The sequence below is a fragment of the Austrofundulus limnaeus genome, unplaced genomic scaffold (assembly GCF_001266775.1).
Source record: "Austrofundulus limnaeus strain Quisiro unplaced genomic scaffold, Austrofundulus_limnaeus-1.0 Scaffold6, whole genome shotgun sequence".
Lineage (NCBI taxonomy): Eukaryota > Metazoa > Chordata > Actinopteri > Cyprinodontiformes > Rivulidae > Austrofundulus > Austrofundulus limnaeus.
Window position 1 is genome coordinate 566,307 of NW_013952408.1, and position 17,324 is coordinate 583,630.

A 17,324-nucleotide genomic window follows, 5' to 3' on the forward strand; every position below is an offset into this window, starting at 1 on the left:
ACATCTGGTGAAAATTTCATGTCATTAGCACCTCTAGTAATATATTTACTGAGAAAAATGGTGACGTGTTCAATACTTATTTTACCCGCTGTAATTCCCATTACAACATGATGAGGTCATTATGATTTGATGTTTTTCTGGTCCATTTTGTTTATCAGACTGATGTTAACTAGGGATGTCCCGGTCATATACTCAGTATCGGTATCGGTGGCAGATATGGCCATTTTTTGAAAATCGGGTAGAATCGGATTTAGTCACGTGATCGGGCCGATCCAGTTTTCGCAACAGTTTTCAGCATCATCATGCTTTACAACTGCCGTTAAGAGGTCAAGACACACACAAGTGTGCAACCATGTCCACAGTGTGGGAACACTTTTCAATGGAAAACGATGCTGAAACTGCAGCTTGCAAAATCTGCAAACTGGATGTTTCTCGTGGTGGGAACAGCAGGGCTCGCTTTAATACTACCAACCTTGTCACTTGGAAAGAAAAAGAAATAAAGCTGTATCGGATCGGTATCGGAAAGACTAATCATTAAAAAAATTGGATTGTATCAGGAGCCAAAAAATCTGGATCGGGACATCCCTAATGTTAACAAACAACATAGATGCAAACATTGGAGCAAATCATTTATTGTAATTTGTGCGTTTTTTTGCGATATGCATWTTGCACTGGCTGTTATCGCGATAACGATAAATTTGCRAYATATTGTGCAGCCCTATTTWAAACAAAACAAATGCCGAAGGAAGAGCTGCTTGGAGCCCTGATCTGGTCCAGCTCATGAGCAAACACACCCACAACTTTCTAACTAATCACACTCTGAGACGAAAGGTCCGTGTCGCAGTTTTATTTGGGGCAATGTACACGACGGCTATCAACGGGGGATAGSAGCGGRAGAGCAGAYGGAAGTTACACAATTCTTTGTCACTYAGMAGGGGGACCAATTTGTGTGACTCCAGGTACAAACCAGCCTTCAGARTGTGTTGTTAATGACTCTCAGCTACCACATCACACTTTAGCTCAGTTTCTGTAAAASTGAGTTGTAGATCCTTCAGCCTAAAAAGAACTCCACATGAAAAACACTGAAAGACAAAAATCGTCAAATTTAAAGAAAAACTTGAGCCGAAGACTTACATCAATCAGAAGCTTGACTTCTTGTTTCTTRAGGTCGCCGCCGATCTTCGCTGCCAGAAGAACACACGCTCCGGCGCAGAGTTTACGGTTCTGTTTGTTCAGTTTGCCGTGAAGAACGAGCTTTTCGAAGTAGACAAAAGCCATGGCCACGGTGGGTTCCTCAAAGCCACACTCGTCGTGAGCCAGTTTTCTTATCTCCCTTTTCAAGCTACACACGCACGCACGCACGCACGCACGCACGCACACACACACACACACACACACACACACACACACACACACACACACGAGGGAGTTGAGAGAAAAGGAAGAAGTTAAAAGGAAAGTCATTTTAAAAAATCAGCCCAATTTCTCCAGTTTTTTTGTTCATTTACCTTCTGATTTTGCTGAGCGTGAGCCTAATGTGAGGGAATTTCTCTTTGAAAGTCTCGTTCATGTCCTTCTTCAGGTCGAAAGGTTTGACGTATTCAATGACCGTGGTCTGAAACGAGAACCAGAGCCGGTGTCAAAACGAGAGCAGGCTGATCACGGAGAGGAACAAACCTGGACTCTTACACCCCGGTGTTGAATTCCACGGGCTAATGAGGAGACGCTTTGGGTGCTGGTGCCAAATATGACCCCTCGGGTTTTGATTCTTTGCGTTTTCATTATTAATTATCAACCAGATAACAAATAGTTGGTTCTGGTATGAGGGAAGTCGACTTGTCTGTTTGGTTTTTCTTCTTTGTTTCCCCACTTTACATGACAGAACACCTGACATTCCTAGCAGAGGTGTGGAAACACCTTGTGCTCAGAGGATGAAGCCCCGGAAAAACTAATCAACACGTTTAGTTTTTAAAAACAGTTTCACTTCTTTTCCTTTTGTGTAATGTTAAAAATACATTCTCATTCATTTGCAAAGCGTTGGATCTTTGCTTTGTCTTGCAAGCGGCCCGTGYTCTTGGAATGCAAAGAATTCACAAGTTCCACTGCTGTAGTAAATACAATGGCTATTGTTGTCAGACCCTGAGTTTTGTAATCAGAGGAAGAAGAAACGAAAAAAAAACCTCAGCCTTTCCTTGACTAACATTTCAGTTCTGTCAGCTCTTGTTCATTTTGCAAGTTTGTGCAACAAAAACMAAATTTTCTCCTTTTTCTTTTTCCAACTACAATAAAACCTGGTCTTATTTATCAGTAAAGAGGGAGAAGCACAACTGAGGCGCAAACACGGTGCTGTTGCACTGTTTGCTTTGTTATAGTGACTTTTTATGAGCTGCAGCTCAGAGGTAAAGGGGATTTGTTTATTCAGGCCCAGAATAATAATAAGAGAGAGAGAGACGGCACCACTGACCTTGCAGATTAAAGATGATCTAAAACATCCGCCTGACTCCTTTATAGCTGATAAACTTCAGGAATTTTTTTTTCTGTTTCAGAAACAAACTGCAAAACAAATCTTTCCGGTGTTATTGTTCTTGGTTGCGGTGGGAAGATTTGAGCACAAAAGGTCAACACTGATGATAAAAATGAAAACAGCCCTGAGATAGTAAGCATATATGGTGAGATATCACAGGGACTGCTGAGAAGACGGTCAAAGCAGAGACGAGTCACTGTTCAGGTTTGTTTTGAGAGAAAACAATCTTCTCTACGTGCTCTGCAGAGGGCAGGACAGAGGTTGTTTTTGTTGTCGTTGCCGGTAGTGGTGTGTTGGACGTGGTCATGTACATTCTCACCATGTACGAGGGGAAGATGAGAACCCGTTTGTGTTTTCCACAAGGCCACTGCGGATCCTCCAGCAGGTTGGGGTCGTACTCCCGAAACTCCGCAAAGTCATTCCCTGCAAGGCACCCAAACGAAAAACAACAGGTTTAACCAGAGCTCCGTCTTTTAATTTGAAATAAAAGTACATTTTAGCTGAGTGCGAAGCTTCCAAACATCCATAATCAGTTAAGTACGTGTTCACGGTCCACTAACCTGTGTCTAAGCTGCTCTGGTTGCTGTTGGCTCTGCCCAAACTGAGGCTGCGGTGGCTCGCGTTTCTAGACTGAGAGAAGGACGAGGTGGAGTCGATCGTGTTCCTTCGACCTCCCAACACATTGGTGGGATASAGGAACTGGGTGTAGGACACGGTCTACAAAAACAAATAGGCTTTTAAATGTCTGAGAAAAAAATACATAAAACTTATTTGGTTTTCTGTTGTAATTTGAATTACTTAGCCTTTAAAAAAGGAGACATTTCCTGCTTTTAAATCCTTCTTTTCAAATTTAAATCATTCAGTTGGGGTCTATATAAAGTGGAACTGCAACGCTTTGGTCTGAATTCCTCCTTGTAGCTCCACAAGCCCCTCTTTCACCCATTTTCTGAGGTGTTTCAGATCAACTCGTTTTGTCTCTTTAAATTCAAGTTTGATAGCAGTGATACAACTATATGCCAGTACAGATTTTTTTAATTTAATATTAGAAGACGTCAACAAGGGAAGACTTGTCCATCCAGCCTTACATGTTTGAGTTAAGAGCCAGAGGAGAATAAAGACGATTAAATTGGTWAGTTGGCAAGTCCAGACCTTATTTGGCAGTTCTATTGCAAAACTGTGATGTAATAGTTCAGAAAAGATAATAGAGAACAAAGAAAACTGAATGAGCTGAAAAATACAGCCCAAACAGTAGGGGTATAAGAAAATAGATRCATTGAAATATCGCGATATTTCATTTCCCGATACTGTATCGATATTCTAAAGCCCTGTATCGATTTTTTATTAAGGTTTAAAATGTCAACCTTCTTGCCAGCCATTCATTCATTTTTATGTTGTAGTTCAGCCTCTGACCACTAGTTGGCAGCAGTGAGCCAGCCATTTGGCTCCTCTACCTCTTGAGCGCCAGAGAGTAAGGGTAGCATTAGCATTGTGAGTAAACATTAGCTTTTCTTTCTTTTTATTTCGGTAAGAGGTTTTTATTTAATAGAATTTTTGGACAAAAAAAAAAATCACAATATATCGCAATATATTGCCTTGCTTACAGTATCGCAATATATCGGGATATATCATATCGTGACCCCTCTGTTATGATATGTATCGTATCGCCAAATTCTTGCCAATACACAGCCCTACCAAACAGAATATCAAGAAATCTACGCAGCACCCGGAGCGACTAAATTCAAAACTGCTGCACTCCTACACACTCCAAGCACACAACAAAATGCATTTAATGTCTAAAAAGGTTGGCTTTACATAAGTCCCCTAACAAAAATGATCAGCAGAAATAAAGCTTTTCTTTTTTGTTGGATGTTTTCTGTGAAGGCAGCTATGTAAACAGAGTTCAAATGCCAATTCCCAGCAGGAATTAAGCCTTATTTAGAAAACTTAACATGACAATGTCGAACTCCTACAACAGACATTTTCATTGGTTTCTCACCTTTCCATCTGCTCCCAGCTCCACTCCTTCCAGCCCAATCACCATCTCCTTGGCACTTACACCTCCTGATGGGTGTCGCTGACGTCCTTCTGYCTTTACATCCCTGTTGAGCACAAGACTTTTTTAGAGCTTTCACCAAACATTAAGCTGCAGCTTCTTCTGACTTCTCACTTTCTTTCGTCTTCGCCAGCCCTGCTCTTCCTCTTTTTTTTTCTTTACACGCGTATTCTAGGTTACAAATATAGACGTTTTATCGATCTGCGCTCATCAGCTGGCCTAGTTTCTGTAATTGCTGGTGTTCTTTGGGTGCGTTTCAAGGCAGTCAGAAATAAAGCGGGCCCTTGGGAGGAAAGGATGKAGTGCTGGAGCCAGCCAACCCTTTTGAAAAATTAGCTGCTGCCTCAGCAGTGCCCGAGATGTCATACTGCTGTGGAACGGTTGCAAAAGGAGGCTAAGACCCTCGTGAGGCAGAAAACAGATGGTTGAAAAACAAAAAGTGTGCCAGTGCACCAAATAGTGGCCAGCTAGTCTCYGTCTACAAGTTGTACGAGCTAAATATATAGGCATTTATTATTTTCTGCAAATATATATTGCAATGAAGTTATTGCTCAACAAATAGCTGGGCAAGAATCAACATTATCTTTTGACAATATTTGTAGAGTGGCGACACTTTAGGACGACAACAACGGTTAAACCGTTCTGTTTTCTTGCTGCTCCCTTATCTTCCCTGCCTCAGTCTCGCTGCCCATKTAAACTGTCTTCAGATGCAAACACATACCCCCCCCCAATGACTCTCCCCGTGTTTAGAAGACATGTGGGACCGATGTGTTGAAATGAAAACAGTGTTATCAGGCAGACAAGCACGTCAGGACACAGTGTTGACACATCATGGCAAAGGAGCTCCGCAGGCAGCAGGCGTTCTGCAGGGTGGTGGAAATTAAAAAGGAAAAAAAATAAAAAATAAAAAAAATGGGGCAAARCAGGAGACAAGGAAAAGCTTTCTAAGGGAGAGAGAGTGTGTTCCCCTATAAAGCTAAATAAAAAGGTTCTGATTGAGTCTACTGAGAGAACAGAGAGGAAAGGAAACGCTACCATTATTTAGCAACATGCAAGAATCACAGGTGTTAGTGTTTCATTCTATGTATTGTGCTCTTCATGCACTTCAAAGTGTTTTAAACAGATCAGAWATACAAAAATAACCCAAAAGGTTAACATTAAATCACTTTCCTTCCTGGAGACTTCATTAGCAAACACTCTAAGAAAATTCATCTGTTTTTCTGAGTTCTGAAGCTGCCAAACAGGACTGAAAAATGTTAGAATTAAAAAGGTTAAAAGCATCCAGCTAGTCACGCCTCAAAACCTTAAAGAATTATTGAAATCAATACATTTTTTGTAATGTCCGACTTCTTTTTTTGATATTGTAAAATTTAAGGTAAGCATAAAACTAGTGTTACAGAGAAACAATGACCCAAACTGTCCAATGAGCTGTTTGTGTTAAGTTGTTCAATATGATGATGTTTTGAAGCTGAAAACCGTCATTTAGCTGCAACAAAACAGTCAGACGTGCATTCTGGAGAGTGGCGGGGGGTTTATTAACCCTTGACCCTACACTGATTGGCTGGCTTAGGACATTCCACAAATGCTCTGAGCTTGTTATTGCTCCTCGCTAAACCCTGGCATGGAGCTTTTCTTTCTGTGCATTGTCCTCTCTGGTGTTTATCTGTCCCGTTTCCCTTCCTCTCCCTCCACAAACACCTCGTGTCACGTTTTCCAAAGTGACTAGGCTGTGGTCTGAGCACGTCTCATGCAACTAGGCTCAGAGCAAGCCAGGTTAAGTGCTTCTACAAAGAGCTTTATGTTCCTTTTTTATTAATTTTTTTTTAAAAAGATAAGCGATATCCATATTTAAGACAAAAAAATATTCGGTTACACAGCTTAGATGTGACACTGGCACACAATAACCAAAGCCGTGATACGAACGTGCAGCAGAAAGTCTGCCAGCATGGTTGAGATTAAACAGCTCGCTTTGTAATAAAACAAGTTCAGGGATCAAATTCATAAATCTGAAAAGTGCATGTGGCCCAGGAACGGTTAACTTGGTAAACAGAAGAGCAAGCAACATTTCCTCTGGATGACAACAAACTGGAAAAATGAAAAAAAAAAATTCCCCACAAGCCCCCCAGAGCATTGATGGAAAAAGCAAAACAAGCAACAAATATTCAACTATCTAGTCATTTTTGACAGGAGAAGCATACACAACCAAGCCTTTGAAGCTTCATCATTTAAACAAAKTAAAAACRGATAGTTCAGATCTTTTGAAGTGGGGCTGTATGGAATGGAAATGAACAAGTAAGATCTGTTGTAGATAGATCATTGAACAACCTCAAATTGGAAATGATTGATGCTACTGCTAGCTGGTAAATTGACTGCTCAGACTGGTTATTAGCTCTTTATTCCTATAAACCRAGGAAGTTCAGAGAGCTTTCTACAGCAGGTTCAATCTGAAGCATCACTAATATTAAACCATTAAAACGACTACAAAAAGAAATRTCTCTACCAAAGCCAAGCCTTCAAGAGGGATGGAAAAAAAAAGGGGGAAAGAGGGAGCACAGGTTGGACGAAGTTACAAAAGTTTGGCATGCTGTCACATACATACCCTGCTTGGCTACAATCTCGATATGGCAGGACAGAAAATACACTATAGAAGGATCTTCTGCCACTGATAAGGACTATCCTACAGAAACAAAAACGGTAAACAAGCTCATCAGCATCTGTCAAAATCCACAGCTTCAAGTTGGACAGTTTACATAAAAATGTTTGAATGACAAAAATAACTGGAAATGTAAGAGTTTGTGTTTGGATATATGGTAAAACATGTACAGCATTGTGTATATACAGCAAAGGTCTTAAATTTAACTCGTTCAGAAGGGAAATTTTGTTTAAATCTTTAAAGACAGGTTAAAAATAGTTTTTACACCCTGCTTTTATTTATTTTWACAAATGTACAGTCAAGGCAGTATTTTTGTTAAGCCACTTATTACTGAACTACCGTATACATAATTTAAGCAGAAAGCAGCTCCTAAATTCAAGGAATAAACCAAAACTGCTGAACAATAAAACGCACAAAGAACCAGTTTTAAAATTACACACCTTTCAGCTCTGTTACTGGCAGTCTGTCAGACACAATTTGTTCCAATTGCTGAAGCTGCTTGAACTAGAAAATGTTTTGACAAGCATGAAGTTGTATTTTTGCACTATTTTTATTTTTCTCCCGCTCCAGTATGTGCAGTTTTTGCAACACGCTTAAAAAAATTATTTGCCAAGTTGTGAGCTGTATAGACAACGTCCTGTTATATTTAAAGAAATAATGGGAATAAAAATAAAAAAAATCTAACTAAGCTCAGAACTAAACCACATCACAACCCAACAAGACCAAAACCCAGCTGAGCTATTTTATATTTCTAATGAATAGGACAATTTAAATACCCAGTATAGGTCAGAAACATTTGTACTACGCTATAATAATTTTAACTGTTTATAAAATGAGCCAAGATTTACTTTACGTGAGGGATTTGTGTGCTGCAATCATGCTGGTGAAAACTGTGACACATTCATTTAGCATCATTATTGGTGTAATTACAAACATTTAAATAGTGATTAAATTAAATAAATAAACTAATTAAAAGTCAGTGAAGTGAATGGACTGGGCCTGTAATGTGTCCTGTAATGTGAGAAACATTCAGTCTGCACTTCGTTGACTGGGACAGCCTGCCATCATTCAGTCAAGACTTGTATTGACTCAACAGTGGCACAGTTTGCCTTCCATACCTTCCATTGCGCATATCATGCTGCTTCATGTTATTTACAAAATGGATCTTCTTAAAGCTCTTTGGTCGGGGTGAACCCGATAGGGTTCGACATCTAAAACACAAAGACAAAAACACCAGCAAAAAAAAAGGTCAATGGATCAAGAATTCATTAAAGCTGAATATTTTATTTTAAACGATAAGAGTGAATGTGACGGCCGTTCGGTTCTACCTGCGTAGAGGAGCGTTTTCTTCAATGTCCTCTAAAGTTTCAAGCGAAGAGCGCTGAGAGATGAGTCTTCGCCTGAGAAGGGAAACAGAAGGGAAGTTTAACGTTTGAAAAATAACCTGAAGGAGTGAATTTCACTTGGMAAAACATTTGGAATAACCCTCATACATCTACAAAACAGTCCTTTTGCTCAACCTTTTCCCTCCTGCAGCTTAAACCCCACACTCAGACAAAGAAACAGAACCACAAAGCAATTTAATTAAAAAAAAGGTACAACATTAAACAAACATGAGGCCCACTGTAAAACCTCAAATGGATCAAGTGAGAGCAGAAAATCCATAAGACCTCCACATAAAGTGAGGTCAGCTTTAGCTGTTGAGAAACAAAAAAAGTCAGCAGCATTTACCAGCAGTGCCGAATGCTGCAAACTACTCCCACACATCAAATGCAACCCAACGGATTGATTGGTTTAAAGCTGTTAACTCAATATTAGGGACGCGCTGATCGGCAGAACGATTTATCAGCACCGATTTCCTTAATTTTGGGAGATCGGTGGAAAAGATCGGCTTCTCATCTAACAAATTCCTCTGTGAGCACTACCTAATGTCCAGTTTAAACAAGTTTGTATTGTTTCAAAAGTAATGTTCAATGTTTTTCAAAATAAAGTTGGAACATTAAATGTGTACTGTGACCTTGTAATACCTGACAGTATATTCAAAAAATTGCCATAGGCAGGTCAAACCTTTTAAAGATCGTGATCGGCCAGAAAACTGCAATCGGTGCTTATTTCACCACTTTTCACAGAACTCTATCAGTATGGTTTGTTCCAGTAGCCCATTTCTCATGAGAATGTCAACATCTGACAGATATTGTTCACCCAAGATTCAACAAGCCTTAAAATTCAACATCCAACCCTTGGGGGAAAAAAATTGTAGTTTATTGAAAGCTTCTGGAGAAAAGGTCAACAGTGACTATAAATTATGACTCGTCTTTTTGTGTTCTGTTGGTCACAGTCGTGTCTGCCATCGATTAACTCCGCCGCTCGGCTAAGTGGTCAATGATCTCCTCAGTCTTTTGAAGACCACAGAGAATTTTCCAGGATCAGAGCTGCTAAGAGGATAACGAGCTGGCTCTGCGAGCTCCGTGTGTAACACATTTTCTAACAGATGGCCTTTATTTCAGACTTTAGCTGCTTGGCACGACGGGCTAATTCTGCTGGATCACTTTTATATGATCAGCTGCCAGCTTCAAGAAATAAACCAACATGTGATAACCAAGTAACCCTGAGCTGTTGCAAAATGAGGCAATAATTGCACTTTTAGCACCACAGTAGTAGAATAATACTATATCATTTGCAGGCTAACAATTTGAAATAATAAAATGAATAGAAAAGGGACTGTTTTGAGTTGTAACTCTGTAACACAGTAGCCTTAAAACAATAAAATGATTATAAATTAACTGATCACACTTAAAAATGAGAAAAAGTGGAGTGTACAGAAGCAAGTTAATAAATAAATATAAAATCACTTTATCCTGAGGGATCCTCCAGAGTTTAAAGCAACAGACTGAGATCATGTTGGAGATTTAACGAGTCAAATGAGCAGATTTCCAACGCAGCTCTTATGACTGTAAACACAAGTGAAGATCATTACGCACTAATCAAAAGCAAAGTTAGGTTTTCAATTATTAATATGATGTGAACAGCTGGTGGATGACATCAACCAAGTCTCTGCTTGACTGTCTCTTAACAGGGTCATAAAGAAATGTTCTGGTTTGATCTCTGCCTGAGGGTCAGATTAGGGGTATCATGTGATTTATGGTCAGTCTTTCATCATTCTTTTTTCAGTGACAATGATTAGACATGGACAGACGGGGTAAAGCTCTCCAGCTTTCCTCAAAGTACACACTTACTGCCGAGGCTTTTTTTTCTATGTATCACTTCAGTTATTGCATTGTTTAATCCTATAAATGATATTGAAACATATCCGTTAATCCTCAATTTAATATTTTAACAGAATGGAGGCAAAAGTGAGCTAAACGCAGGCTGAAGTAAAATTAAAAACGCTGAAAAGTGCATAGAACAAACTAAAACGAGCCAAGCAGTAGCTAAAACTAGCAAAAACAATGTTAAATTAAAAATATTAATAAAAAGTAGCTACATTAACCAAACAGTAGCAAAATGTGGCAAAAATGTAGCTGGGGGCTTAAGGGGAGAAACTAGCTAAAAGTGGCAGAACAGTAGCAAAAACTTGCATAAGAAAAAAAATAAAGCAGATATGCTGAAGCAGATTTTAAATAAAGTTTTTAAGCACTTGGCAATCTCCATGTATTTATGTGGGGATTTTTATTTTAAATAAAAGATAAATACGTCAAAAAGTATAAAGCTACAAGAACCATAAACCAAAGTCAAAGCACTGAACTGCCAACTGAACACAACTGTGAAAAATGGAACAACATATGCAGAAGTGTTTTGTTTGAAAAAATACATGGAAGACGCTACAAACAGGAGAACAAATCTCACAACACATTTTACAGCAGAGGAGAGTCTACAGCAGTTTCTGCAAAAAAAAAAAAAAGGAGTTGTGCAATATTTTGGCATTTCCTAACAGGCCGGTCTTTTCACCAACAGACACATGATGATAAATTTGTAGAATTATGTGTGCAGAGGGTTGGAGAGTCTCCACTCAAAGAATGATCTTTTCTGTGACTCCAATTCTGTCAGGATTTATTATGAATATATGTAGGCAGACACAAAACAATATCTTTCCTAAGGGGAAAAAAATACTTGACAGAATTTCAGATTTTCTGGTGTACACTTTGTATCATTTGTGTACAGACAAACTTGCAGTTAAGGGATTGGTCTATGAAGATACATACGAAAACAATAATTATCTTTAAAAAGAGCAAAGTGTTATAATTCAATGAGGGGAAATCTTCTGTTGCTGCCATTTGTCTTCATTCTAAGAAACATTTAGTCATTTTCCATGATGAATCTCTGTATTCTTACTTAAAGCTTAAATCACCAGTTTACTAAAGATATTTCCAGTGTTTACACAACTGCTGAGAGCATGTTGGGACTTTGATCAAGCCTCAGCTGATGAACAGCTGCAGAAGGACATGCTCCTAATGCAGATTTTTTTTCCAGACTAGGAAAAAGAAAAACCTAAACATGGAAACATGAGTCAGGACACTCATTCACATTAGGACACAAGTTTAGGAGCAAGGRTTAGAACAGTCAGTGTGTACTTATATTAACTAGTCCGAGCATCTATATTCAAGTTTTATTGTTACCTGAAGTCGTTTAGTTTCAGCATGTTGTGAGCTCAGTTCATGATGCATTTAGTCATTTAATGTGATAAAATTATATTGGAATAAAACAAAGCTACTGCTAATCCTGTCCGGTAGTGCCTTGCACAAAGCTATAAAACTAAAAGGGGACTGTTCAGAAGTTCACACGTACAACCTGTTGGCAGCTGGCCACGGGACATAGTCTTCTGTTTGGTTGCAGAGTTGCTGGGCAAATGTAAACGTACCGTCCTGAGTCTTCACACAAACAAAGCTTTGGACAAAAAAAAGGAAGTGTGATTATTATCAGATTGTGAAAAGAAATGTAGCCAGGACTGTTGAGCCTGTCTGGTTCTCTGTAGAATAAGCAGAACACCACCAAAACATAAACACAATTAAACGTTTCTGTGTTAAAGCAACAATRTGTGACACGGTTAGTGTCTTAAACAAGGAGAAAAACATGGAAATTAAAGGCTTAGCACTGCCAAAAAAGCTCAACAACGCCCACTGCATTTCCTGCCAGAGATGAAGATTAAAATCATCCTGTGCTGAGAAATTATGGAGTTGTTGCCATTTTTGTCGAAGCTTAAAAATAGCATTTTGCACATGCAATACTGTTTCATACGTTCTGTTGGTGCTTGGAGTATGAATTGTGAATGACTATCTACTACCATAGTTCATTGAGGAATAATCATCAGTGTAGAATAATGTTGACTAGCTGTGGTGGCCATCATGTAATGTGTTGTACCTATGTGTTGGGAACAATGGTCACAACAAATTTAGCTCAATATTTGTAAAAAGAGCCAAGATCAGCTGACTTTTCTGTGTTTTTGAAGGGGAGTTGCCTGTGGTGACCATCTTAAATTGGGTTGAATTCAAAAGTTTCTTGGCAGTAGATGTTCATCTGTAATGACAGTTTTCCTAAAACACATGCTGCGGTTTAGGGATGCACAGATATGAAAATTTCAGCAGATAGATATCAGATATAATTATTGCTATTATGGCCGATAACCAATATTACACAAACACACAAATTATATTATACATATACACACGAAACACACTTGGGTCTTCTTTTTTTTTTGATGCCATAAATAAAACAACCAGACCTGTGACATGGCTCCCTACTTCAGTTATTCCTGGCTGTGCAGCGTCAATATCACTATCATGATAAAACAGATGCCGCTCAACCAACCATCTCCCCTCCCAAAACAAAAGCACAAAGCTAAAAGATGGGAAATCAATATCGGATGTTTATATCGGCCCAGTTTTACATATGGGACCAATACGATATTCTAAAAAAATGACCAATATTGAATGCCGATACATCATGCATCCATACTGCGGTTAATATATTTTGCTAACAGCTAGATGTAATTGACTCCAATGGGTAATRGCTTTTAACAGAACAGTTAGCGCTCTGAGTCAGGCATCAGTTACCATTACATTTTCTCTTTGGAGGGGGGTGATATTTCTGAACATTTGTATAATAAAACTCAAACATGTACTGTACATTGTTGTTCAGTCTTAGCTCCTGTGGGATTCCCAAACTTTTGCTAATAGCCAAAACAAGAAAGTGAAACCTCATTATATAATTTGGTGATTATGCCAACCATAACCTCAATGCACATAAATCAACCACCTAACCAGAAGCATGTGGCTCAATCAGAGGAAACCTAGAAGGACCACTAGTTTGGCTTCTGCTTGCCCCCTCTCCCACCAGGTTCTATTGTTTGATTTATTAAAAACACTGAACATCCATGAGTCTGGATCGTGTCTGGATGGTGGGAACATGGCTGAAACAGGATGCGAGACATTTTGGTCCAACTGTGAATTAGGGAGAAAGGACGGAGGGAAAACTATTCTACACACCCAGGAGACATAACTAGACAGTGATGGATGTGATGCATTTAAGGCAAAGCTCTAAATGGGCCAATTTATGATTAGAGGCTTCGCATTCCTAGGAATGCATATTGCAATATGGGCTATGTAAGATATACGGTATGGCAATATTTGGGTAGACTAAGGTCGATTAGATTGCCAACGGTACAGACAAATAAACACACCCACACTTGTGCAAAAACATTATTGCTCAGCCTTCACCTTTGTTGGTGGGCGATTAGGTTATGAAACCTGCTTACTGAAGAACTCTGGTCTCAATGCAAAACCACAGTGTTACTTATCTAACCTTCTGGTTCTACTCCATTAATTACAGCATGAAGTTGCTAAACTCTAACTGCTCCCCTGCTTTTGGTGCAGCCTTTGGAGAACAGCCACGTAAAACGAATCCTAATGCTGAGAAATAAGTAATCTGAAAGAGCGGAGCCATTTTCCACCAACGCGCCGCAGACAGACGAGCGCTCCGCACAGTGCCTGGCTTGTTTTGCAAGGGCAGCTGGTGGAAATGTGTGGAGAGGTCCCTGGCTGGGAGAGAGGCAGGATGCCCGGGCTTTGAGACATGGCCTGGCTCGGCGCTCTGTGTTTTCTGTTCTCCACTTCCTGCCTCGAGGGAATCAAAGACACACTCTCCCTTCAGACTTCTTGGCCTCGAGTCCCGCTCCCCATTCAGGAAGTAGCAGGGCCTCTGATGTGTCGCCAGAATGGACCCTTGAAAACCAGATCTTTAGAATTTTATGAAATAATTCATGAATAATTGTGGCTTGTTGTCTTCTGCATTTATTATTTCATGCCGCAGAAGGCAAAGGTGAAGCAATAATGGGTTTTGCCTGTGTGTTCATTTGCTTGTACAGTTACAAAAATCTCTCCTGAATCATTGAACAGATTTTTTGAAACAATGCACATAATGTCATTTTCTAGGTTTGACCAAATCGCTAACCTTCTGAGTTCTCACCATAAGTTGGTCTTGGTTTAAAACTCTTGCGGGTGAAATGCAGTCTTCATTGCATGCTAGGCCCCCCAGCTATAGTTTATCCAACATAGGAAACTATTAGTCATTGATTGCAACAAATTTGCATCTGCAGGCCAATGTGGTGAAACTTGAAGCCATGAATGGTGAATATAAAGACCAGAAGACAAAACAACCTCCTTTCAATCCATGACATGGTGAAAAAGGGGGTAGAGCTCCTTGTAATCAATGGTACAATGCAGGTTTTTTTTCCCACTAGATGAATCCTCTCCGTCTTGAGCTGAAATAAACATACCACAGCCTGGTGGGGAGTGACATTTTAATTATGTGTAGTGAACCTCTTTGTGGGGGTGCCCTGGAGTTATAACACATGAAAAAAACAAAGCCTTATTGAAAATCAGATGGCGTAAAAGAATATATCTTGTTTTTTTTACACATTATGTGCTTGTTAAAGTTGTTTATGGGCCATTTAAATRTTTAGACGCCAATGCATTCTACTGTACACACGTTTGCTGAGTCAGCATTCATGCTACGGTTTTCCTGTCATGTTTCCCCATTCTTTTTCCCAAACTTCCTCCTCATGCTTACACGTGGAAACGATTTCGTCTGAATGGCAACAGCAGGTTGAAAGAGTCAGAGGATGACCGTTAGTGGCGTTTCACCACGGGTTCAGGTGAGACCCTCCGATTTCTCCTCGTAGCTCTAAAGACACACAGATGAGGCGGACAAAGAGCTGCGTGAAACAACAAGCCCCTGTTGCACATAAAGCTGGACAAGGGTGTCAAATTACAGGATGTTTACGTCACCCAGAGCAGGAGACAGCAAGTGTGTACCAAGTTTTTTTTTTTCCTGAAGTCATGCATGCGCGAACACAGAAGTACATTTCGGAAACAAAACCACAGGGAGCAGGACAGAAAGCGAGGGAACAGAAAACAAAAACAGAAAGAAAAAGAGCCCAAATGCAGCTGGATTCCTGGAAATCGTCTCGCATCTGTCCCAGTGGAGAACAGTGAGTCATGGAGGTGGATACCTCCAGCATGGAGCGCAGCTGAACTCTCCTCCTGCTGTGGGGACATTAATATTGTTGTATCCACGTCAACTGCGCTGCTTGGAACTGAGAGCAACTTTTCAGCTGACTGTGCGAAACCTGCAAGGAAACAGCTTGTGGTGTTCATTCATTTTTGACCTCTCCGTGCCGTTTTGGAGCGAGAAAACAACAGTAAGACTTTGGTTCCAAACACAGCAGTTGTGGTTTTCCCACCCGGCAGGAACATCCCCAAAATAAATACCCAGAATTCAATCTGCTTTTCCTTTCAACTTTTAAACATTTGAACTTTAGTGTCCTAAATACATGATCTCGCTTTGAATATTTTAGCCTTTAGTTTCTTTGCTAATTTTAGATTATTGCTACAGCTTGCTATAATTAGCTTTTAGTTACAGTACTGCTAATTTTAGCTTTTATAGTTCAGCATATTTTAACTTCTGCTTGTTTAAGCTTAAAAAAATTATTCAGCAAAATTTTTTTTTCTTTTGTTTGTTTTAACAAACATGCCTTTTGTTTGTTTGTTTGTTTTTAGCTGCAAGCACTTTAGCAGCTTTGTAAGCTGCAGAGATGCTCAGAAGACTGATGTTGTTGTGGAGCCTTTCAATGTAAACCCACACAGTTTATTTTAGCAGCATTCAAGACTCCTACTCATCCTTGCAGATAAACATGGGAGTATTGAGTTTGCTTGGAATGATTTCCCCCACCCACCCCAAAAAATAATAATAATAATAATGCTAAGTTGAAACTGAAGCTGCAGGCAAACTTTTGAGTTAACCAAAGTTTCCCCGAGCATGTTGCACGTCCCCAGCTGCACAAAGTAAAGTAAAGCCATTATTTAGTTACCTTGACCTCTGCTGCTCAGTCTGGCCGCCCTCCAGGCTGAAGCTCGGGGAGAACTGCCTGGAGTATTGGGCAGGTAGGATTCCCTGAGTGTAGGTCTGCAGCCTCCCCCTGGCCGAGGCAGGGAGCGCGGAGAAAGGCGAGTTGAACGTCGAGGGCGTGAAGGCGTCGCCGTCCGAATCCGCGCCCGCCGGGGAAGCGACGGGACCCGTCCCGACACTGCCCAGGCTGCTGGCGAGGCGAGCCTGGTTCGCCAGGGCGAGCGCCTGGGTGGCTGTGGTCGCAGCCGCCGCCGCAGCAGCGGCAGTAGCGGCGGCTGCAGCAGCAGCGGCAGTCTCGGGGGTGCCAGCAGCGCCGAGCCCCACCAGGCGCTCCGGGGAGACCAAGCTCGGCTGTCTAGTCCGTGCCTCCAGCGGCGAGCCCCCCTCCTGGCTCTGAGTCTCCGCAGTGTCCTGCACGGGTCGGCCGTCCAGGGAAATGTTGCTGAGGAAATCCAGCGCCGCTTGCCTCCTCCTCGGGTCTATGCGTTTCCGCGTCTGCTCAACGCTGGGGTGCTTCATCTGAAGCGTGGCCGTGGATGTGCTCATGGCCGCCGCCATGGTCCACTTCCTGTGTTCCGAGCCCCCCCACCCGCAGCAGCAGCGAACTTACCTGCGGCTCATATGTGTTGCTGCGGTCGTGTTTGCGCGCTGGTGAATGGCGGTGCTCGTCTTTTAAGTACACGCGTTAAAGT

At 40.8% G+C, this 17,324-nt stretch overlaps 1 protein-coding gene across 2 annotated transcripts in view; it reads right to left on the reverse strand.

Annotated features, from left to right (window-relative positions):
* cables1 (Cdk5 and Abl enzyme substrate 1) overlaps nucleotides 1-17,324 on the reverse strand; it is a 21,804-nt gene extending 4,480 nt beyond the window's left edge. Inside the window, exons 1-9 of one of the 2 annotated variants that reach the window (XM_014029272.1) lie at nucleotides 16,595-17,324; nucleotides 8,559-8,630; nucleotides 8,349-8,441; nucleotides 7,177-7,254; nucleotides 4,521-4,623; nucleotides 3,085-3,241; nucleotides 2,844-2,947; nucleotides 1,509-1,615; nucleotides 1,135-1,342 (exon numbers count right to left, since the gene is read on the reverse strand). In XM_014029272.1, the coding sequence (XP_013884726.1) occupies nucleotides 1,135-1,342; nucleotides 1,509-1,615; nucleotides 2,844-2,947; nucleotides 3,085-3,241; nucleotides 4,521-4,623; nucleotides 7,177-7,254; nucleotides 8,349-8,441; nucleotides 8,559-8,630; nucleotides 16,595-17,190 (1,518 nt within the window). In that variant the 5' untranslated portion in view covers nucleotides 17,191-17,324. Of the gene's footprint in view, nucleotides 1-1,134; nucleotides 1,343-1,508; nucleotides 1,616-2,843; nucleotides 2,948-3,084; nucleotides 3,242-4,520; nucleotides 4,624-7,176; nucleotides 7,255-8,348; nucleotides 8,442-8,558; nucleotides 8,631-12,018; nucleotides 12,042-16,594 lie in introns of those variants that run through there. The other variant, XM_014029265.1, reaches the window with a different exon arrangement.